This window comes from Pinus tabuliformis, chromosome 2_2 (assembly GCF_031772625.1).
Source record: "Pinus tabuliformis cultivar Carrire ecotype Pingquan chromosome 2_2, CPIR1, whole genome shotgun sequence".
In the NCBI taxonomy this organism is placed as follows: domain Eukaryota; kingdom Viridiplantae; phylum Streptophyta; class Pinopsida; order Pinales; family Pinaceae; genus Pinus; species Pinus tabuliformis.
The window spans coordinates 266,880,312-266,905,535 of NC_142300.1; the positions used below are offsets into that span (position 1 = coordinate 266,880,312).

General features: G+C 38.0%; 1 protein-coding gene across 1 annotated transcript; it reads right to left on the reverse strand.

Annotated features, from left to right (window-relative positions):
* Nucleotides 1–8,365: 8,365 nt before the first annotated feature.
* LOC149192326 (uncharacterized) lies at nt 8,366–18,777 on the reverse strand. Its single transcript, XM_089404550.1, has 2 exons — nt 18,562–18,777; nt 8,366–11,884 (listed from the first exon to the last, which is right to left on the reverse strand). The coding sequence occupies exons 1-2, from the start codon at nt 18,605–18,607 to the stop codon at nt 8,823–8,825; spliced, it is 3,108 nt and encodes a 1,035-aa protein (XP_089260676.1). The 5' UTR covers nt 18,608–18,777; the 3' UTR covers nt 8,366–8,822.
* Between the last annotated feature and the right edge of the window lie 6,447 nt (nt 18,778–25,224).

Here is a 25,224-nt window from a genome sequence, read left to right on the forward strand (position 1 = left end):
TTGCAGGACTGAGCCAGTGGAGATCGTGTGGGTTCAGAGGGAGTATAGCCTCAAAGGAAGCAGCCCTATGGAGGTTTGGGATCTCCAGGTTTGGAGATGATGAGACAGAGACGCTACCAAGATTATCGGATTCATTCTACAAAGTATGTTGCAGTGATCAATGCCAAATAGGCTAGAGTCATCGGATGATGATGCTTAATTCCTAGTCTTGGAAGTACCTCCCTCGCTAAGAGGGAGTGCTGATTTTTGTGTAGCTTGGGAAGTACTTCAAGCCCTAGTGTTCAAAGGTTGGAGTTCAAAGCGCCACAAGTAGGCTTGTGGGCTTAGAACCCAAGCCTAGGGTTTTGCACACATAGATGATTGGGCCAAAACTGTGACAAGTTTTCGACATGTGATGGATGAGGATGATAGCTCTCGGCAAGACGATTCTAACATAATGAGAATCATTCGATTCTGAGTTGTCGTTAAGGAGTTATGAATTTTTGAAGTCTAATGTTGAGTTGACACCATATGAGTAAAGGTCAGCTTAAGTTTAGTAAGCCTCCTTAACAGCTGGACAGCCCATAGAGGACGTTGAAAGGAGCCCTTTTCTGTGATAAAAAGAGAGGTGAGATGAGTCATTTTACTCATCCATTGGAGCAACACATCACAAGATAGAAGCTCGTTGAAGGAGATCTTCTCTCTGTTTTAGCCGCAGATAGGAAAGGAGGACCAGTGAAGAAGGAATAGGCTTGTAGAAGCACTCTTTCATGATTGTTTGGGCACCTTATCTATTCTGCATGAAGGTTGAATAAGACAAGTATACTTCTATATAGGCCGCAGCAAAGAAGGCATACCAGCGAGGGTTTGAAGGGTTGTTTTGAGGCCATTGCAGGTGATCGAATCGCTGGAAGGAGGGCCAAGGAGTCTTGCTAGAAGGCCGAGGCAAGGAGGGATTGTTTTGAGAACATTTGAGGGTGTGCAAACCCTTAACAAGGTCGTCACAGGCTTGTAAGGGCTAGAACATCCCAGGATTACATCGAAGGGTTTCATCCAATGTTGCACGGAGCGAGGACGGCTAGAACATCCCAGGATTACATCGAAGGGTTTCATCCAATGTTGCACGAAGCTAGGACGAAACGAGGACATTTTTGGAAGCGGGGACGCGGAAGCGTCATTTTCCTAGAATCTAGGAAGCAAAGCGTCTGCTCTATATATATATATATATATATATTCAAAACAAACATCCCAAATACCAAATTAGTTGTAGAAGGCATGAAAACATGCATTTTTGCATAAATCAAGATAGATATGGCATCCATGATTCCATTGTAGTTACTAGTATGTACATCAATGATTAATTATTCGAGCATCAACCATCCATATTCTAGCAATTACAAACATACATCAAATTTTTAAGCATATTATAAAACACAAAACATTTAAGCATATTATAAAACATAAAACATAGAGCATATTATGATTTATCTAGCAAGTGAGCAATTGTCAACACTTGTAATGTCCAAAATTCAAATAATAATGTTTACAAAATAAGACACTTGGTCACCACCAAGACAAAAAGGTTCAAATTCACAAGCCTACAAGTCTAATGATTAATCTATGACAAAAGTAGTAAATTGTGAATAATTATTTATCTAACCTCTTATCACCTTCCACCACGAAGAGAACGTGGCGGCGGGCCTCCACGTGATGGCAATGAAGAAGATGGTGCCTGTGGAAGTTGTGGCACTGACACTGATGAAGACGAACCCCCTGTTGTTAGTGTTGAACCATGGAACCTAGGAACCAAGGGACCAAATGGGGGTGGCATCTCAACATGATCATCATCATCCTCGAATCACTCAAAAAATTCATACAAAAAAAAACACAAAGGAAGCTCGTGATCCGTACGCTTCATACTCCGAAGCATGACGCTTCGTACAGCCGAAGCGTTGTCCAAAGCGTTTCAGAAAAACTGAAACATGTTTCGATCACACGCTTCCGAAATTTCAAGGAAGTGTGTTTATCAGCTCGAAACGCGTTTCGGTTTTTCCAAAACGCGCTTCGGACAACGCTTCCCCCACGCATCCGTACGGATCGCGGATCGGGGTTTTGATCCCGAGGGGGCGTTTCCTGCAACACATCCCCTCAAGGAAGGGCAACTGTATCACCTTCGATGCAAATTTGGGCAAAAAGAAGGCTGATAAAGGGATTGTGGTGTGCCCTAACCAGGCCTAGTTTGCAGCAAACAAATCAAACCTCAAAACAATGAGCTAAGGTATGTTTGGTCAAACATTCTTTTAGGTGTTGGATCCATGTTTTGGATCAGTTTTGGATCGGTTTAATTTGCAGCATGTGAGAGTCATTTGTTGGGGTTGCCTTAGGTGTTAAGAAACCCCAACTAGGAGGAAATCTCACAGAGGAGTAATAGATGTCCTAGATGAGAACATGATGGAGGCGAGATTTTTGCAATAACTCCTCTATTGCAGAGCAAAGGGTGGATGTGGAGAAGTTTTTGGGAAACCATGTGTAAGGGTCTCCTAGGTGTGAATATGCCCTAACTAGGAGCAGATGCTACAACACGGACTTGGTCTCTCATGGGTTGTTGGAGGGCAGCGTGAAAGTGGACCAAGTGTGGATGTGATTGGGCACTTATGGTCTACTGGAGGACAACGTGATAGTGTCCAAGTTGGAGCCCGATGAACAACACCTTGATGGACACAAGTGGTTGCAAGAGAGGCGTTGATGAGCTCAAGGGTTTGATCAACCAAGAGCAGTTTGTGGAGCCCGAGACTTGTGTGGGGAAAAGGACATCTAAAACAAAAGATGCACTATCCTCCTAGCCCGTGTTCATTGTAAGAGATGGACATTTTGCAGTGATAGGTGGCAGCCCTCTGTGCCTTATGTTAGTCTTCATCGGTGCAGTGCAGGGAGACCATAGTGGGTTGAAGTCCTTGAATAGCTGAGGAGCAACAATGCGCAAATTGAGAGTTGTTCACAAGTGGAGTTGTGAACAAATCGACACTAGTCTCAATGTGTTGTGGCCTTGATGGACTAAGGCACAACTAGAGAGCAAATTGGATAGCCGAGTTTTGGTTCAGCCAGATGGTCAGAGTATCTTGTTGAGGGCAGATTGATTGTCGATGGACTACCACCAAGCCCCAGTTTTGTATCTTGTACTAGTGGATGTATGAAGGCCATTATCCCTGGTACGGGAGCCCTAGACTGTTGTATTGTATGTTATTTAATATAACGAAGTTGGGTTGAAAATTGTAAAAAGTTGTCTATATTCTGTGCCTATGTCATTTACTGCTTTCTATTTCTGCTGTGCAAAGTAGTTTATGGTTCAGATTCTTGGTTTGGTAGCGTCAGTGATTTTAGTACTCTAACCTAGACCCAAGATCGTGGAAATTCAACATAGCCTAATCTCCTATTATGAGCACAGTCACAGAGAGAAAAAGTCCAAGACTGAAAAACTATCAAAAGATGCTCTTTCATTGCAGGAAATCACCCTCATTGAGCAGGAAATTAAAGACAATGTGCAGATCTCGGAACTGACAAATTCATCTTAATTATTTCTGATATTGAGGTCCGGACTAAGGACACAGGTCATCATTTTTCTGCTATTTACAGAATCTCTAAAGGCTGTTTGTAACAGAAGATTGTACTTATTGAGCTGTAACGGGCTACCCTGTTTGTTCTATTATGCTTAATGATGGTAGAAGATTGTAACTATGTCAAACAAGATTTTTGCTAATGATTAATCTATGACAAAAGTAGTAAATTGTGAATAATTATTTATCTAACCTCTTATCACCTTCCACCACAAAGAGAACGTGGCGGCGGGCCCCACGTGATGGCAATGAAGAAGATGGTGCCTGTGGAAGTTGTGGCACTGACACTAATGAAGACGAACCCCCTGTTGTTAGTGTTGAACCATGGAACCTAGGAACCAAGGGACCAAATGGGGGTGGCATCTCAACATGATCATCATCATCCTCGAATCACTCAAAAAATTCATACAAAAAAAAACACAAAGGAAGCTCGTGATCCGACGCTTCATACTCCGAAGCATGACGCTTCGTACAGCCGAAGCGTTGTCCAAAGCGTTTCAGAAAAACTGAAACATGCTTCGATCACACGCTTCCGAAATTTCAAGGAAGCGTGTTTATCAGCTCGAAACGCATTTCGGTTTTTCCAAAACGCGCTTCGGACGGCGCTTCCCCCACGCATCTGTACGGATCGCGGATCGGGGTTTTGATCCCGAGGGGGCATTTCCTACAACACTGGTCTCATCCCCTCAAGGAAGGGCAACTGTATCACCTTGGATGCAAATTTGGGCAAAAAGAACGCTGATAAAGGGATTGTGGTGTGCCCTAACCAGGCCTAGTTTGCAGCAAACAAATCAAACCTCAAAACAATGAGCTAAGGTATGTTTGGTCAAACATTCTTTTAGGTGTTGGATCCATGTTTTGGATCAGTTTTGGATCGGTTTAATTTGCAGCATGTGAGAGTCATTTGTTGGGGTTGTCTTAGGTGTTAAGAAACCCCAACTAGGAGCAAATCTCACAGAGTAGTAATAGATGTCCTAGATGAGAACATGATGGAGGCGAGATTTTTGCAATAACTCCTCTATTGCAGAGCAAAGGGTGGATGTGGAGAAGTTTTTGGGAAACCATGTGTAAGGGTCTCCTAGGTGTGAATATGCCCTAACTAGGAGCAGATGCTACAACACGGACTTGGTCTCTCATGGGTTGTTGGAGGGCAGCGTGAAAGTGGACCAAGTGTGGATGTGATTGGGCACTTATGGTCTACTGGAGGACAGCGTGATAGTGTCCAAGTTGGAGCCCGATGAACAACACCTTGATGGACACAAGTGGTTGCAAGAGAGGCGTTGATGAGCTCAAGGGTTTGATCAACCAAGAACAATTTGTGGAGCCCGAGACTTGTGTGGGGAGAAGGACATCTACAACAAAAGATGCACTATCCTCCTAGCCCGTGTTCACTGTAAGAGATGGACATTTTGCAGTGATAGGTGGCAGCCCTCCGCGCCTTATGTTAGTCTTCATCGGTGCAGTGCAGGGAGACCATAGTGGGTTGAAGTCCTTGAATAGCTGAGGAGCAACAGTGCGCAAATTGAGAGTTGTTCACAAGTGGAGTTGTGAACAACTCGACACTAGTCTCGATGTGTTGTGGCCTTGATGGACTAAGGCACAACTAGAGAGCAAATTGGATAGCCGAGTTTTGGGGAGCTGAGAGAGTCGACTTCATCAGCCAGATGGTCAGAGTATCTTGTTGAGGGCAGATTGATTGTCGATGGACTACCACCAAGCCCCAGTTTTGTATCTTGTACTAGTGGATGTATGAGGGCCATTATCCCTGATACGGGAGCCCTAGACTGTTGTATTGTATGTTATTTAATATAACGAAGTTGGGTTGAAAAATGTAAAATGTTGTCTATATTCTGTGCCTATGTCATTTACTGCTTTCTATTTCTACTGTGCAAAGTAGTTTATGGTTCAGATTCTTGGTTTGGTAGCGTCAGTGATTTTAGTACTCTAACCTAGACCCAAGATCGTGGAAATTCAACATAGCCTAATCTCCTATTATGAGCACAGTCACAGAGAGAAAAAGTCCAAGACTGAAAAGCTGTCAAAAGATGCCCTTTCATTGCAGGAAATCACCCTCATTGAGCAGGAAATTAAAGACAATGTGCAGATCTCAGAACTGACAAATTCATCTTAATTATTTCTGATATTGAGGTCCGGACTAAGGACACAGGTCATCATTTTTCTGCTATTTACAGAATCTCTAAAGGCTGTTTGTAACAGAAGATTGTACTTATTGAGCTGTAACGGGCTACCCTGTTTGTTCTATTATGCTTAATGATGGTAGAAGATTGTAACTATGTCAAACAAGATTTTTGCGAAGGGAGGCTTATAGCTACCACTTTTTGGCTGTAGCCATTTGGCCAATTTTATGTATATTCTGATTTATTTTTTTATTTGGCAACAAAAATAAAACAAGATCAGGCGCTCATAAGTCTCTCATACAGTTGTACAAACACTTATTAACTATGATAAAAAAGGGTCTGATTAACAAAATTTGCATGCATAATGTGCCTAAGTTATTGACATAATTTTCAGGAATTTGGAAAAGCAGATAAACAGCAGAAGAAGAATAATTACAAGCAAAATAATTCGATCAATCATTCTGACATTTTTCCAATGAATTAGGTCAAACTTAGTTTCAATCAATCAATAAAATGTTTTACTCAAAATAGAAACCCAATACTTTTGGCAATGCCTTATGGCTAAATGAAAAACTTTAATGGTACACGTTGTGATCCTAAAAATATACACCAAATCCTCTAAAATTTGGAGCCCGAAACTTGTGTGGGGAGAAGGACATCTACAGCAGAAGATGCACTATCCTCCTAGCCTGTGTTCATTGTAAGAGATGGACATCTTGCAGTGATAGGTGGCAGCCCTCCATGCCCTATGTTGGTCTTCATCGGTGCAGCGCAGGAAGACCATTGTGGGTTGAAGCCCCTAAGTCGCTGAGAAGCAACAGTGGGCAGATTGAGAGTTGTGAACAACTCGATAGTAGTCTCGATGTGTTGTGGCCTTGATGGACTAAGGCACAACTAGAGAGCAGATTGGATAGCCGAGATTCGGTAGCCAAATGGACTTGGAGCATTGATAAAGCCAAGAGCTGCAGATCAGGAGCTAAAGGACCAGGCAGGTACAGGGTACAACCGAGGGGAGCTGAGAGAGTCGACTTCATCAGCTAGATGGTCAGAGTATCTTGTTGAGGGCAGATTGGTTGTCGATGGATTGACACCAAGCCCCATGTTGTATCTTGTACTACTGGATGTATGAGGGCCATTATCCCTGGTACGGGAGCCCTAGACGGTTGTATTATATGCTGTTTAATATAACGAAATTGGGTTGAAAATTGTAAAAAGTTGTCTATATTCTGTGCATATGTGATTTACTGCTTTCTATTTCCACTGTGCAAAGTAGTTTATGGTTGAGATTCTTCGTTTGGAAATTCGACATAGCCTAATCTCCTATTATGAGCACAGTCACAGAGGGAATAAGTCCAAGACAGAAAAGCTGTCAAAAGATGCCCTTTCATTGCAGGAAATCACCCTCATTGAGCAGGAAATTACAGACAATGTGCAGATCTCAGAACTGACAAATTCATCTTAATTATTTCTGATATTAAGCGCCGGACTAAGGACACAGGTCATCATTTTTCTGAAGGCTGTTTGTAACAGAAGATTGTACTTATTGAGCTGTAATGGGCTACCCTGTTTGTTCTATTATGCTTAATGATGGTAGAAGATTGTAACTATGTCAAACAAGATTTGTGCGAAGGGAGGCTTATGGCTACCACTTTTTGGCTGTAGCCGTTTGGCCAAAATTCTATGTATATTCTGATTTATTTTTTTATTTGGCAACAAAAAACACAAGAGCAGGTGCTCATAACTTATAAGTCTCTCATACAGGTGTACAAACACTTATTAACTATGAGAAAAAAGGGTCTGATTAACAAAATTTGCATGCATAAAGTGCCCAAGTTATTGACATGATTTTTCAGGAATTTGGAAAGGCAAATAAACAGCAGAAGAAGAATAATTACAAGCAGAACAATTGGATCAATCATTCTGAAACATTTTTCCAATGAATTAGGTCATACTTAGTTTCAATCAATCAATAAAATGTTTTACTCAAAATAGAAACCCAATACTTTTGGCAATGCCTTATGGCTAAATGAAAAACTTTAATGGTACGGATTGTGATCCTAAAAATCTACACCAACTCCTCTAAAATTTTGATATGTTAGCCTAATATCACCTCCTCCTAGCAAATCAGGTTTCATTGAATGTGGATTTGTCTAGAAAAAACTATGGATTTGTGATCACCATTCCTAAAAGTGACAATCCAAGAATCTACTTGTTATAACACCACTTGCTATGAACCAAGTTATCTAAAACAGCCAGAAAATAACTATGCCAAATATAGGTGAGAAGCACAGCTCCAAAGTACATCACCAATGATGAGTTGCACAACCCCAGAGAAATAAGAAAATAACTCTAAATAACCCATAAAGATAACAGTCTGAAAAAATCACAGCATTTGTGTGACTAATAATGTATACTAATTTATCAGTGACTCATCAACCTCAGAAATGGGACACATCACACAGGAGACATGTTTGGACTCTCAAAAAGGTGATGAGATTCACATTGTAACCATTATGCATTTCAAGAAAATGCCCAATTATCTCAGGTTACAAAACAGGATCAACCTATTATTCATAAGTAGCATGGATATTCACCTTCAAGAAGAGAAAGAATAAAAAGGGAATGAAATGGCAATGAAATGGCAATGGACAGCTAAGTGCCAAGACGCTTAATGTTGTAATTCCAGAAACACAAATTCAATGTTATCCAAAGCAACTTTGTAAAATTATTATAGCTGCAGAAACATTGGAACAACTTTGTTGGTAAGTAGTGCAGTTCCAAGATGTATTGAATGTAACTGGATGAATCTTTCAAAACACTGCCAAGTAGGTGGCCTTCATCAACAACCTTAGATGTCATTTTCTCTAGTAACTCAGAGATGTTGCTAAATTTCCAATAGTACAAAGTGTGTATCGGTTGAACTAAATCACAGCTTTCTTATCAATATTCTGCTCACAAAAATTCACGAGTAGACAGTGAAGGTAATTTACCTTGTAAAAAGTCAATCAGAGATAAATTACTTCTGTTTGATATAGATGCTCAACTTTTAGTCTTAGAATGAAATATTATATATCCCTGAAATGTTCTCATGTCATGGCCCCGTTTCAGATAAAAATCTTTCATATTCCAATTCCATAGCTTTCTTCACATATCCAGAAGGAAAAAGGTTAGAAGGTCGTGGAGTGGTACCCAAACCTCTCATTAATGAAGCTTGTGATGATAACTCAGAATATGCGCTGCCCGATGGAACTGATGGAGGTGCATAGTGCTGATATGTAGAAATCCTGGATTTGTTTGGAGAAAAATGGCTCATGGCATCAGCTGAATGGACATTTAATTTTGACATCGAGGAATCACTGACATTGCCTAGTACTGGTTGAGATCTAGGAAGCCCATGCATGCCACTAGATGATTCTGCCAAACGGAGTGGCATCTCATATAGATCATGTGTACGATATGAAGTAGCTGGCACACTGTTGAAAGTACCTCCTTGCAAAGGATTGACACTATGGTATGGCATGCCAGAACCATTGTTATTAGAATAAAGATTATAAGGAGATAAAGATACAGGCCTAGTTGAAGAATTCCATGATATCTGTGCATAATCACCAGAGTGGACAGGCAATTTTGGTGGTTGTTTCTTATCAAAAGTGTAAAGAGCTTCTGCAGGTCCCATCTCAGAGCCAAGAGGCCATCCTGCCACCCTTACAGCTAAAGTCTTGTCTTCCAACCTGTAGCCATTCATATGTGCAATAGCTTGGGCAGCACAATGGATGTTATAAAATTTCACAAAACCATAACCTTTGCTCAAACCTTTCACATCGTCCCTAATGACTTTGGCTTCAACTATTCTACCAAAAGGAGAGAATAGCTTAATCAATTGTTCCTCTTCCATGGTAGGAGGCAGATATCCCACATATACATTTGAGTGATCAATTTCTTTACCATGATTATGTTCAAAACGAGGTCCTAAACCCAGATGGGAAACGGAAGGGCTGTCAAAACTAGATTCCAAACCCACATGTGAAAAGTTGGGGCTGTATCCATGCAAACGAGAACCTCGTACAGAAGAGGTCCCAAATTCACGACCCTTGCTTACATCTGGTCCTATTCCAGAACTTCCATTTTCTGCGTGTTCCAAACCTCCAGCTAACCATGACATATAATTGTCTCTAAGACCCAGTGGTTGAGTGGACTGTCCTGGAATCCCAGACCCACTTTTTTCCAAAGAAACCTTATTTATCTCTGGTCCTATTCCATCTTTCCCACTTTCTGAGTGTTGCAAGCCTCCAGTTAACCATGACATATAATTGTCTGTAAGATCCAGTGATTGAGTGGGCTGCCTTGGAAGCCCAGACACACTCTTTTCCACAGACGCTTTCCCAGGTACTATTCCAGGATTTACGCTTTCTGGGTGTTCCAAGCCTCCAGCTAACCATGCCATATAACTGTCTGTAAAACCCAGTGGTTGAGAGGACTGAATTGGAACCTCAGACCCCTTCTTTTCCGTCGATGCCCTCATTACCTCAGGTCCATTTCGAGCATTTCCATTTTGTTGGTGTTCCAGTCCTCCTGCTTGAGCTAAAGATGACATATAATTGCCTGTGGGACCCACTGGTTGAACGGACTGTCTTGGACACCAAGACCCACTATTTTCCAGAGATGCTATCAATTTCTCTTTTCCAAGTTCAAAGCATAAATCCTGGTCATTAGATACCTTCTCTAGACTTTTCATTAGACTTGTAATCCTCACTGGACAAGAGGCTTGCACATGACCTTCCTGCCCACAAAATCTACAAAAAGTAGGTTTGAGGGTGCCTTTCATTACTGCCAATTCCTTTAGTTGAGACCGTTTGAGTTCATTGCTTCCTTCTTCTACAGGCACAAGCAATTTTTCAACCATAGCGCAAGCCTTCTCCAGAGAATTCTCATCATCTGCCTCTACAATAACATGCAAATCTTCATCATCTGATGGGTCTGGCTTTGGATCTTTCCTCCCTGATCCTTCCCTTCTGGATCCTCTCCCTCTTAGTAATATCTTAGCCCCAGTTTCTTGCTCCATTTTTTTCTGGTTATTACCACGGGGCCCCAAGATAAGCCCAATAAAGTTGTACCCAGGGTATTCCTTAACAGGTACATAAATCTTTTTGGATGGCTTAACATTGACAGTTTTATTAGAATCTGCAGGTGGCCTTAAAGCAGGGTTTTTTGCATTCAACATTGCCATTGTTATATCTCTTTCCTGTATGAGCTTTTCCCTAGCTCTAGCCTCCCTTGTATTGATTCTTATCCCCAAGTTATTATGTATAGGCTCAGGGGATGGAGATCTGTTCCCGTCACTTGATGAAACGATAACATTTCCAGTCCGAAGTCTCCAGTTGATCATATACAGCTTCAGATTTAGTTCCTGCATTTCAGTATATACACCACTTAACTCCTTAAAATCTGGAAGTTGGCTTTGCCCTGGCATTGACATTTTTGGTTCCTCTGTGTCCCATCTTGATCTCTTCTTCTTACCACTTAACTCCATAACATCTGGCAGTTTTGTTTGCCCTAGCATTGAAATTTTAGGCTCTTCTGTAGCCCATCTTGATTTCTTCTTCTTACCACTACATTCACCTTCATTTGTTACTACTCCCTCTTCAGGCATAGAATCAGAATCCCATCTGCTGCGCCCTTTTTTACCAGATTTTCCACCACTTTGATGTGTCTGAGTTGCCTGTCCATAATTTTGATGGTTTGCTGCTTCATCAGAGGGCAATAAAGTGCCTTCACTCTCTAAAACTCCTTTTCTATTAATGACATTTTCCGGAACATTTTCTACCTTGGCTTTACTTGACGGTGTTTCCAATGCATCAGGTGAAGCTTGATTGAAGGATGGGCATTTGTCCTGCAGACTGGCAATGTCTTCACTCTCATCAGAATCGCTACTCTGTTGCTGCTTTTCTGAACCATCCAGACTGGCAATGTCTTCACTCGCATCAGAATAACTGCTCTGTTGCTGCTTTTCTGAACCATCCAGACTGGCAATGTATTCACTCTCATCAGAACAACTGCTCTGTTGCTGCTTTTCTGAACCATCATCTGAATGGGAAGGACTTGTTCCTCCGTCTTGGTCCATTTCAGTCATAGCTTTTGGAACTGTTGAGCTGCCTATTTCAGTCACAGGCATCCAATGAATGAGGAAATCAAATTTTATCCAAAATAAGCAAAAGCAGAAAATATAATAAAAGAAAGAAAGTATTAGATGCAAGCCACAGTCAAGTCTGATAAAAGATTGGGTATGCACAGACATTTTCTAGTTTAGTGAAAAAGCGGAGGACTTGGACCCTGAAATATATTTCCAGTGAATTAGGTTAATTTAGTTTTGATCGATAAATAAAAGGTTTTACCCAAATTATAGACACCTAACATTTTTGACAATTCTTGACGATTAGATTAAAAAAAAACCTAAATTATATGGGCTATTATCCTAAAAATCTACACATTCTGCTATAATTTGATATGTTAGCCTTATATCTGGTCCTTCCAGCAAATCAGGTTACACTGAATTTAGATTTGTCTAGAAAATATTTTGGATGTGTGAACAAAGCATTTTGAAGCCCTGATGAACACCAGAGAATTTTAGGCCTACTTATCTGACCTCTGATGAAAGAATCACAAATCTTCCTTCTGGTTATCAACTTTTGTGATCACTGAACTAACACAAGATTCTAAATTCATATATTTTTCTGTGATAACTGCTTGTGATATCTTTTTATCTTTCTTACTTAATAGCTTCTTCTCTTACTATTATGCTATGTTACCGGATCCGTCAGGCCCAGCAGCTGGATCCGCGGATCCACGGAACAGAGACGGATTCGGATCCAGATCCACAAAGATCCGCCCAACATTTGTCTATGTAAAATGGCTTGACATTAGCACATATTTCCAAATTAGATCTCAGAGCAGAATTCCAGAATGAAACTGTCAGCGGATGAATAATGCGATATTGGAAAAATCAGCCGCGCAAAAAATTAACAAGGCAGTTCATTAATTTTTGCTTGGTTGACCATATTATAAACTTTAATTCGAGATTATAAGATGCAGACATTTGGATATTCTAATTAAATTTTATGTTTATTTTAAACGTAAAAAGGTGAGTTTCATAAAGTAAGTTCATTTAATTTAAATATAATAACTAGTAAGTAATGTTTCAATATTATGATACATTAATTTTAATATTAGTTAATTAAACAACATATCTTAATGTGATAATAATTATGTATATATACTTTATAATGATTATAAGTTAAGGTCTATGCCAATCACCCCTTATTATTATGTTATTCCTTCTCCTATATAGTGGGGCTATTCCATAATTATGGCCAGATTACATTAATCATCCCACTTGTGTACCTCCCTAGGTACATTGCAATGCTTCCATTTCTTCATCTGCTTGTACAAGGTCATATATATCTTTATCTTATGTAGGGCAATTCAGTACAACTTTGTGAAACAACTTGAAATAGTAGCACCCAAGTCTTATTCCTTGAATATTCAAGGACTATTCATATGGCATACCCACTTTCTCAAACTCAAATGGCTGCAACAAATTGTGCATTTCCAAGACTAGTGCCTAACTAATTCTTCTCTTCAAATTATCAAAATATCTTATTCTCTTTTTTAAAAAAGGCTAGGCAACTTTTTATTAAAAATAAACAAAATTACATTTCAAAGATGCCAATGGAGTCGACATTGCATATTCCATGAAGGACACAATTTTGCTTATGCATTAATCCTTACCAAAAAGAGAATCCCTCCAAAATATCAATTATTTGATCCTTAAAAAAACCTCTAAAATCTCTCAACATTCTCGGCATAAAGATGAGCAACATAGCCCCCTTTATAATGTTGTGTACATAAAATTTATAAACAAGCATTCCCTAAAGACCATTGAGTGATACCCAAAACTAACAACAAATCGAAAGGAGGATGAGAAAATTCAATGACACAACCCTCAACATTTTCCTAGATGCTCCATTCACCTTGCATCAATTGCACACCTACCTTGGATAACCCATCAACACTTCCCAAGATGGTCCATTCACCTTGCACCAATTACACCCCTACCTTAGATAACATGTCAGCCTCTCTCTCTCTCTCTCTCTCTCTCTCTCTCTCTCTCTCTCTCTATATATATATATATATATATATATATTAAACGGAGATTTGTGCAATTTCCTGTGATAAATTTAAAACTTCTTCAAGCATCAACTAGAGGATAAAATTCATCAGTGCCTAAAATGAAGCAAGCAATTTTGATAAATATTGTGCTTCTCCCATGAAACCTCTTAAGTAATGTAATGAACAAATCAACCAATTGTTGATATTGGCTTTGATTTATGTGGGTTCTACCTTCAATTCTCCTCTGCCAATCTTGTGGCAAAGATTAAACAAACATTGTATACCACATTCACACTTCTTAAGATTAACTAATAGTTGAGTCTTCTTATGTGTGTCTAAAACTTGTTTCATATGGGAGATATGCTCTTCCTAAGGAGAGTTGAATATCAATATTTCATCCAAGTAAATTATTGCCAGTGAATCTATAAATGAACACAAAATTTAAGTCATTAAAGATATAAATGTTTTAGGCATGTTAGATAATCTGAAAGACATAACAAACTATTTGTCCTGGATGTTTTCTTCTATATGTCTTACTCTCTCACTCATGCTTGGTGATATTCTAGAGAAATCTTCCAACTTCCATCCCTCTAAGACACAATGATGTTAGGTGACACACCAAGTGAAGCAGTGAGATTGATCAATCCTTGCCCAACAGTTGTTGAACTATTTCTTCACTTCATTGAACTCCAATACAATCCTATATTGGGCAATGGAGATTTTGTCAACAACTCAATCTCATGTTCAATCTCCCTTTTAGGTGGAAATCCTTGGGGTCCTTGAAATGTTTTCTTCTAGGCATTGATCAATTGTTTTGCTTGTTGTTGCATCCCCACAAAGATGTTCTATCCTTGACAAAGAGAAATATTATAGGCAATATCCAAAATTGGAGGATATCCAACTTTCGAGTGAGTCAAATACATTGTCTCTTAATCTATCATGGAGTCCATTACTGTTCAAATGATGTAAGTAGTTAAATTTCTTGTGGAATAAAAGTGTAAGGTTATCTATAGTGGTATGACTATCTCCCTATCCAAGAATTTGAATTTATGTAGAGGGGTTGTGAGAAGGGATTCCCCTGATGTCTAGTCATGTGAGTCTATTCATTTTGTTGGTAAGGAAAATCCAATTGGTGTAGGGAATAGTAGAAAAATCCACAAGAGTCTAGTAGATCCAATAATGGGGTGTGGTAGAGACATTGAAATATTCCTTCCTAACAAATTCATACATCACCTACAAGTAATTGTAAAATGTACACTTAATTTGATTGACAGCAATGAGGCACATCCCTGTGGTCTCGAGGCTAGAGAAAGGCAATCAATCTAGGTCTATCAGGAAATTCAACTCAAAAATGGGATTACTTTTTAGAACTCAAGAAGGCACACATATAAGATTGAACAATTTCTTGGATGAATTATTTTGGGCTTTGAATGTAATCATACCTCTAATCTTGGATACTCAGATCCTTCTAGACCAAGACCAGGTGATAACAAATGGTGGTGGTAGAGGGTTTGGAAGTTAAAGACCCTACGAAGTGTAAGTTCTTTATGTAGCTCATTTTGAACATAAAGTTTTAACATGAGAAGCCCTCCAAAAAAGAAGTAGAGCAAGTACAAATATATGTTTACTTTGCACGTAGTGAGGAAACACTTCACATTTGTTTTTGCATTGTAATCTTTCTCAGAAAGCTTGGGTTGAGGTTGTGGGACTTTTGTGTATTCAGAACCCTTTGAAATGTGAATCCTTAGATACATGTCCTAATGTTTGGCTTACTTAGCAAGATCTTAAGTGCTTTAGGGCCATTACATTTTGGTTTTGTGGGGGATATGTGCAGCTAGAAACTCTATTTTGTTTGAAGAGAATATGATGCCTACTTTTCAAGTAGCAGACCAAGTTATTGTTTTATTTGCATAGGTTATTCCAAAGGTTAAACCACACACAATGCTATTGGAGGTTATTCCAATTTATTCTTATACAACTTGTCAAGGCCCTATTAGAATCAATTGTTATTGATTTCAAAGGGTGGCTTGATGAAGATAAGAGTGCCACAGGCTTAAAGAGCACTTTAAGCTCTTTCCAATGCGCTAGCTTGCCTCCTAACTACTCTCCATTGTGGAGAACTGAATTTTTTAAGTAGAGAAACTAGATTTCCCCCCTTTCAAGTCAGCCTACCTTGTGGTCAAGTCGGCCCTACTATGGTCAAAATAGTGTGAGTGAACATGTATAAATGAGAATCCTCTCCTCTCTCATTCAACCTCCAACTCGTCCAAGACAAGCAAGAAAAGTTTGGATGTATAACAAAGAGAGGTATAGGTTCATATCTCATGAACCTTGTAGCAAATTGAAGAAGATACTCTTAGGATTGGTTTCTGTTTTTATGGCACTTGGGATATGGTCTTTGGTGACGTTCTTATCAGCTTTTGATGTCTTTCATCAAACCTAAACTTGGTCACTTTGTAGCACTAATCACAAGTCTTTTTTAAAGGTATAATTCAGCCAGCCATTGGAGAAATTTCAGCCTCTCTACAGCTCATAGATTCTGCCTCCTTTAGTCCTGTAGCAGACCTCAGCCCCAGTAATTTCAGGCCTGAGATTCAACATGTGGAAAGACATGAATTCAGCCCCTCTCTGTGAATATCGGCCCAGGTTCAGACCTGCAGAAGGACCAGAACTCAGCCCTCTTACACTGTGGACTTCAGCCCTGTGAAAGAAGCTGTCGAGGCCTATCTTTTGGGGCAAATTTGGTAAATCCTTGAGCAGACATGAGGACATTCTCTGAGCAGGATTGTAGACACCTTTTGGAATAGAACTGAAAAATTCTTTTAGCCGACTTCAGCCTTGAAGCAAGAATCTTGGAGACACTTTTTAGAGCAGATTTGAAGAGTCTTGAAGCAGACTTGAAGACTTCTTGAGCAGCTCTTGAAGTGTCTTTGGAGCAGACTTTGGAGAACTTTTTGGATAACATCTTGAAGTAGTGTTGGGGTAAAGTTCTGAAGTATATTGGAAGTGTTTGTTTAGGCTGGAGCCTGAGAGGGTTGGTGTCCTCATTAAGACCAGGTTGATGCCTGGATTTGTGCTTGAGGATTGGAGACCTCATTCAAGATTGGAGTGTGAAATTTTGTAAAAGTGGATTGGCCTCACTATCTTCACTAATAAAATTATTTTCTTGTTCTACTTGTTTTCTAATTTAACTTGAGATAAAATCTTAACTGGCATAATAAAACAATTGAAAGAAACACTGATCCACCCCCCTCTCAGTATTTCCAACAGGCCCGAATTCTATCAGTGAGATTGACTTCATTCTATATCTTTCAGAGACCCATAGACTTCAGCTCAAAGGTAATATAGGAAGAGAAATAAATAACCCAGGGGGAATTCTAGGCCTTATACACTACTTACTGGAATCTTCTCTGGATAGAATCATAGAAGGATTGATAAGCTTCAGGTCATGGGAAAATCTTCCATGATCAATAAACTGGATGAAGGAAGCCTTCAAGTTCAAAATAATTCTATTCTTCGACTAGCACATCCATTAAGATTAATCACTAATCAGTCTCTTCAGGTCAGCTACATTCATATTTATAGAGAGCACAACATGAATGCAGATCAGCTCTCAAAGGAAGAACTTCAACTACATAAGCATTATGGTTCCTTGGAAGAAATACAACATGGCCATACAGTAGTCTTATAGCAGAGTTTTCATTTAATGATTTCTCAATGAACTAGATGATCCTTTTTGGACTGCACCTAGACCTGAGTATAGCATTTTTGTTTATCTCTATTAAAAATACAGTTTTCTTGGAAAATACAAAACACTTAATCAATGTTTTAAAAAACAGCTGAATTGAATCTGAAACGGCCGAGTTGATCCGAGTCATTGGGATTTTTTTTGACCCGGTAGAAAAAACGGAACGGGAGGCCGAGTCATGATTGACTCGGCCGAGTTATTGCAGAACCGGCCGGGTTGACCGAGTCATGACTGACTCGGTCAACCCGGCCGGTTATGCAATAACTCGGCCAAGTCAATGAATGCTGCCTGTGACCCCAAAAAAATGTGATTTTTCATATATTTTTTTTAAATTTAACTGTTAGCTGAGTGTTGGGCACTCCAAGGTGTTCTCTAAATCATTTTTTTACAACCAGGCCGAGTTGACTCGGAAACGGCCTGGTCAAACCGAGCCGATAAAAAAAATTACGACCAGGCCAAGTAACCGGCTAGGTTGGCCGAGTCAACTATGACTCGGCCTAGTCATCCAATGACCAGGCCGAGTCATAGTTGACTCGGTCAACCAGGCCGAGTACGTATTGACCAGGCCTAGTCATTGGAAAACGGCTGGGCAGCGTAAAAAATAAATTTTATTCACTTTTTTTTGGATTTGTGGTGTGAAATTAATCTGTTTGGATGTCTGTAATTTTATTATGAAGTACACAATGCATAAAGTATGCCATGAACCATTGCAAAACTATTTGTAATCAAGTTAATAAGAAGGCGCCTTGCTTATAAAAGGTAACCTCTCCCTCGTAATAGAATGGTGATATTCTTTTCAGAATCTTGCTGTTTATCTCTCTGATGTTTTCATTATGTCAGGTATGACTAATTTTTTTCAGATCTGCAAGTAGATCAAAGATCCTCTTCATACTTTCGAATCCAAAAGTCCAAGTACCTGTAAGATATGTGAGGCTGTTTTCCCTGCAATATACTGATAACATCTCCAAAGGCAGAAAGTGACAAGTTTATAGCTTTTGCTTCTTCCATAGTTTGGCCACTAGCCTGTGTCTTAAGAATTTGTTCGCTTCCACCTAAATTAACCATCCACAACTTACCTGTTATGGCGTATGTCTCATCAACTCTCAAACCCCTAGTGACAATCCTGATCAAGCTGAAAAGAGGAACAGCTTTCTTCAGGAAAAGCTTTCTAATATGCATTTTCTGAAAAACCAAATTTCCCAGTAAGCAAAATTATGCTGAAAGGTGTATTAACACATCTAACCTTTAGTGTTGTATCTAGATGTCTACCTGTAATACATATCTTCTTGCTTACAGAGACAAAAGGATGTCATGAATCCACTGGACTTGAGGTTTTTCATTCTTTAAGATTTTGCTGAGGACCTCAATCAGGAAAAAACAGAGCACAAAATTTAGTAAACCCCACTGCCACAGTGCAACTCTCACCTATGTGACCTGCTTGAAGCCTCATTGACATTGGTCCACACAGTAGATCTTGTCCATCTGCCAATAAGGTACCATAGAAATGCTTGTTTGAAATCCATCGCTACAGCTTCAATCAGATTTTTAATCTCCATACCACTTGGTGCATCCATTTGAATTAAAAGGCTATACCAATATTAGAAAGTTCTTCAATCTATTCAAATCTTTAAATCAAGCTCTGTGAGAGAATAGAAGCACATTTCAAAATCTTGATTTGAGAGGCAAATCAATCCCAACACTTAAATAACCAAAATTTTCCTTATGCAGAATATAAAATGGCATTATGTAATTACTACCACAATCCAGAATTACTATTGCAGCACCGCAAACATATTAATAAATCCATTTAGAAACATGGAAGACCTGGTAAAAACAAGCAAAATTTGTAAATATGAAGAGCATTTTAACACAGAAGAATTAAATAGAAACACATATCTATATATGTTTAGTTTTCAAGGTTAAAATGTGTATACTATAATCTAGAACCTGAATTAAAAGTGTTCGAACCAAAGTGTAAATACATAAGACCCTCCGGTATAAACCCCCCTAGTCAAGTTAAAAAGTTTGATCATATGTTGTCTTCCATCTATATTATAATGCTATGTGTTTGGAAACATGAATGAAAATCTTTAAAATTATGTTTAAAATATTTAAAATTATGTTTTTTTATAAAAAAAATAAATATTTAATGTATTTTTTACAACGACCGAGTCATTGAAATCGACTAGGCCGAGTCATTACCGAATCCTGGTCGGAGTCGGAGTCGATCCTCGGCCTGGTCGGAGTCCTGGTCCTGGTTGTAAAACACTGCTCTAAATTAGTTAAATGCTATTTGTGGTTCATTCCCCTCTCCTAGTATTGATATGCTATTCAAATTTCACAGTAATGTTAAATTCTTAAAGTAAAAGGAGCTTCTGAAAATGTTGCTCCCGCTCCCATTTTCTCTCTCGCTCCCCACTTTCACTCCCGCTCCCAAGTAACACTGAGCCAGATGATGTTGGCAACTCTAGCAGTAGCCAATAGCACTGGTCACAGACTTTTGTTGTAGAGGCCATTTATAGCCTCCTTGGTTATGTGTTTTTGTTTTGATCTCTATACCATCATCGTGTATGTATTGGACAGTGCACTGGGTGCCATTTTGATATAATGGATATATTCATGAGCCTACTTTGATCATATGTTGTCTTCTATCTATATTCTAATGTTGTGTGTTTGGAATTTGAATGAAAAACTTTAAAATTATGTGTTTTTATAAAAAATAAATATTTAATGTATTTTTTACAACGACCGAGTCATTGAAATCGAGCCAGCCGAGTCGATACCGAGTCGGAGTCGGAGTCGGAGTTGGAGTCGACCCTCTGCCGAGTCAGAGTCGGAGTTTTAAAACATTGCACTTAATAGCTATATAATCAAAAAACATGGTGAGAATAACAAAAATTTAAGAGCAAAATGTGCCTATGCTATTGACATAAGCTTCCAGGAATATCTAAGAAAAAAGATAAGCACAGAGGAAAAATAACTGCAAGCAGAACAGTTCATTCTTTTCATAGCAACAGAAAAGGAAAATGACATCTCTAATGTCCATCACAAAACTTCAACCCTGAGCAGAAGAAGTGTAACAAAAGAATAGCTATTGTCATTTGTACAGAAACATGAAAAATTACAGAGAAAGTGTATACCCACAAACAAATCCATGAAAGAGAAGCTGTAAAGAATTGACGAGAAAGACATGTGCAACAATTTACGGCCATCCCCATATCCTAATTTAACATAGTAGTTTTCAAGACATCTAGCATTAATTCACCACAAGAAATTTTCTTACCACGGGACAGAATATACCAAATGGATGATTCTTTTTCTTTGTATATACAGAACAAATTTGTCCTTAACGTACCCCTGTATGGGTCAGGCCTGCCCCCTCTCGCATACCTTACACTGCCTTCTTTTTAGTGATTTTGTTGAACCACAAGGGTGATTTAGAGAGTGGCCGGGCTCACGGTGACTACTATGAATAAAATCACAAGTGAAAAGGAAGTGTGGTAACCTATAAAGAGTATGTTAGGTTTAAAACGCTTTAGGAAAAGGGCAAAAACAATACATACAGCTACTGTAATTACATGAGAAACGTGGTTGCATCGACGGAATTAATTAATCAGACGAAATCATCAACATCCCACGCACTTCACACCTCACACCTCAGATACCAAGGAGTTCGGTAAAACTTAAGCTAAATTCCAATGACTGTCTCAAACCCTCTCTATTGAATACACTTATCACGTACCCCTGTATGGGTCAGACCTGCCACGTCTCGCATACCTCACACTGCCTTCTTTTTGGTAATTTTGTTGAATCAATTGAGGAGGGTGATTTACAGAGTGCCTGGGCTCACGGTGACTACTATGAATAAAATCACAAGTGAAAAGGAAGTGTGGTCGCCTATAAAGAGTATGTTAGGTTTAAAACGCTTTACGAAAAGGGCAAAAACAATACATACAGCTACTGTAGTTACATGAGAAACGTGGTTACATCGACGAGCTTTATTAATCAGACGAAATCATCAACACCGCACACACTTCACACCTCACACTGCCTTCTTTCTGGTGATTTTGTTGAATCAATCGAGGAGGATGATTTAGAGAATGCCTGGTGTCACGGTGACTACTATGAATAAAATCACAAGTGAAAATGGCAAGCATGGTCGCCTACGAAGAGTATGTTAGCTTTAAAACGCTTTACGAAAAGGGCAAAAACAATGCATACAGCTACTGTAATTACATTAGAAACGAGAGCACATCGACGCAGCTATAAAAAAAAAATAAGGCATGTACGTTTTACCCCATTAATCAGACGAAATCATTAAAACCCTATAACAAAAAGGCTACATAAGAATGCATTCGTGAGCAAAAATGCCCCATTTAAGCTCAAAATAAGTAAAAGCGTGCCCTTTTCTCACTAGCAACAGAACCTATAATGTGTTTGTTTACGTGAATGAGAATCGAACCCATGGCCAACATTGTTTTTTGTATCGAATACTAATATAGACCATTATTCATAAGAGAAACAATTTCTGATAAAATTAACTGAAGTTTCCAGCAATCTTGACCTCGTATCAACCCCATACCAAAATCCAACAAATTCAAGGCCAAATAGGTCAGATGGGTAGAGAAATGGGTACCTGTGTGTGTCTCAGGATGAGAGATTACTTCCTGTGCTAACTAGATGCTCTCATGCTCTCGCCGTTCTCTGGGCTTCAGACTTACATGTATTCTATGGCCAACGATAGCGAAAAAGGGCAAATGAACGAATACAATATCGGATAGTCCACCATATTATGATAAGAGGCGAAAGCTGAACGCCACTTATATTGGCATCCCACATCATATGGAAAGGAGAGAGCCTATGTATACAAGACGGTTAGCCTTGGCAAACGATTGACACAACTATGGGTTTCCATAGTATCATGTACTAAAATGTTTGGGGGGGCCTTGGCAAACGATGGCAAAACTATGGGTTTTGCCTAGTATCATGTACTAAAATGTTTGGGGCCACGCTTCCTTTGTGTGTATATATAATAACAAAGGTTTAGTGTATTATAGTTTAGTAGGAATGAGGGTAAATTTCTCCTCATTATTATTATTTAATTTTAAGGTTGTGTTTATATATGATAATAATGGTTTAGTGTTTTATAATTTAGTAAGAATGAGGGTAAATTTTTTTATTATTATTATTTAATTTTAAGGTAGGACCAAGTTAGATATTAAATTGGAGGCCTTCTTGTTTGTGGGGTAATGGATCTACCTCTACGCAGTGATTTGAAAGGCATATATACTCTACCCCTCTGGTTTTGAACTTGTAACCTCTTAAGAAGAAAGACATACACTTAACCATTAGGCTCTTAACATTATATGACTCAAAAGATGGTGTATCCATAAAATTAAACATTATATCAAAAAATAATAATAAAATATAATGTGGATTTAATTAAAAATAAAATATAATGTGGATTCAATTAAAAAGTAATGAAAATAATAAATTTATTTATTTTTTGGAGAAAAAAAATATAATAAGTGTATCACATTAAAATAAATTTAAATAATGATAATTCATATTAGTACTCATAATATTCCATAACATATAATTAATAAACCTATAAAAACTTAATAAATTTAATTAATAAACATATAATTAAAAATAAAAATGTTTCTAAATATAGAAATGTGAAATAGATATAATATATATAGTAACTATAAATTATTTATTGTTCATGGAGTCTTGGATCAGGTGTTTTGTTAAGGCACTCCTTGATGTGAAGTCACTGGTTCAACTCCCCACATGGGGGTGATATATTGAACATGATGAAGATGTAGTCTCACCAAGCTTACAAAAAAACTATAAATTATTTACCATATAAATTAAAATAATGTTTCATATTCATAATAGCTCCAGCAAGTAGCTCAATTGTGGATTGCCATGAAAATGAAGTGTTATGTACCACTAGATTCTAGGTTCAAATCTCCTAAGTTTACCCGCTAAGGGTGATGTAGTTTGGTGTGGTTCTCCTGAGTTTACCTCTCAAGGCGGCGTAGTTTAGTGTGGTTCACCTAGGGATTATAGTGGTAGTTGTCGCCATAAAAAGAAGTTTACATCTTAAAAGATTTGGTGGCGTTAGTGTGGTTCACCTAGGGATTATAGTGGTAGTTGTCCCCATAAAAAGAAGTTTACATCTTAAAAGATTTGGTCCTAAGTTTACCCGCTCAAGGTGTTGTAGTTGTCCCCATAAAAAGAAGTTTACATCTTAAAAGATTTGGTCCCTCTAAGTGCTATCTGGATGGAGAGTAATGTATATTGATGGTAATATAATAATAATAATGTATATTATTGTATTTTTATGATGGAGAGTAATAATGTATATTGATGGTAATATAATAATAATAATGTATATTATTGTATTTTTATTGAGCATAGTTTAAGTCCTTGTCAGAAAATGTTGTTATTCCTATTTATGTTGAGAATCTATTTTGTAATGTGTATGTTTTTAGTAAATTGACTATTAAATACATCCAATGTTGATAGACATGTTTATTTTAGAATAGGGTTTTCATAATTTTTATTTGACTAGCAGGGCCATATAAATTAAATGGCTAGTAGATGGGGATAGGCATCAATCCAAAATAAGCATCAAAACAGTTACTTATTATGGATTTAGGGTTGCTAAAATTAAAAGAATTATAAAATTACCTAAATTATAATTTTATTTTAAATTATTCTTATTATTAATTATTTAAAATTTTAATATATAAGTTAAACATATATACAAGTGAAAAAACATGGAATAAGATTCTTAACCATGGAGATTTACCCCACTTTACCATGGAGATTCATAATCTCTAAGCTTTGTTACAATACCATGGCCTAATACCATGACTTATCAATACTACATGTCCAAAAAACATAACTCATTTGTTCATATGATACTTGTTGATATGACTTTTTTTTAATTAATCAATTTAACTAAAAGAGAAAAAAGAGCATAACTAATTTGGAGACAAATATCAACATTGTATTTGTGTATACTATTATAAATATTATAGAATATTATGTGGAAGTTAAATCCCTACCATCCATCTAATAAATATTGATAATTAAATTAAAATTCTATAAGCCTTATTCCAAAATAAAATCGTGCAATGGCGGGATTTAAATTATATGGAATATTTTAAAATAGACTTAGTAGTAGTAACAAATTAAAGGTTGTGTTATATCTTAAAAGTAGTTATGCTCTTTTTGCTCTTTTAATTGAAATGATTAATTAAACAAATGTCATATGAACATGAGTTATGGTGTTTTGGGCATGTGGTATTAGTAATCCATAGTATTAGCCCATGGTATTGTAACAAGCCTATTTGTAGTTAAAAATCTCCATGGTAAAATGAGGGTGAATCTCCATAGTTAAGAATCTTGTTACATGTTTCTTTAAATGTATATATGTTTTTTTTTTCCCAAAAAAACTTATATTTTCGAAAAAGAAATATTGAGAGGACTTTTTGAAGGTATGTTCATGTCCTATAAAAAAAGCTTCATATGTAAACATTATGTCCATAAATAAACAGTTACATAT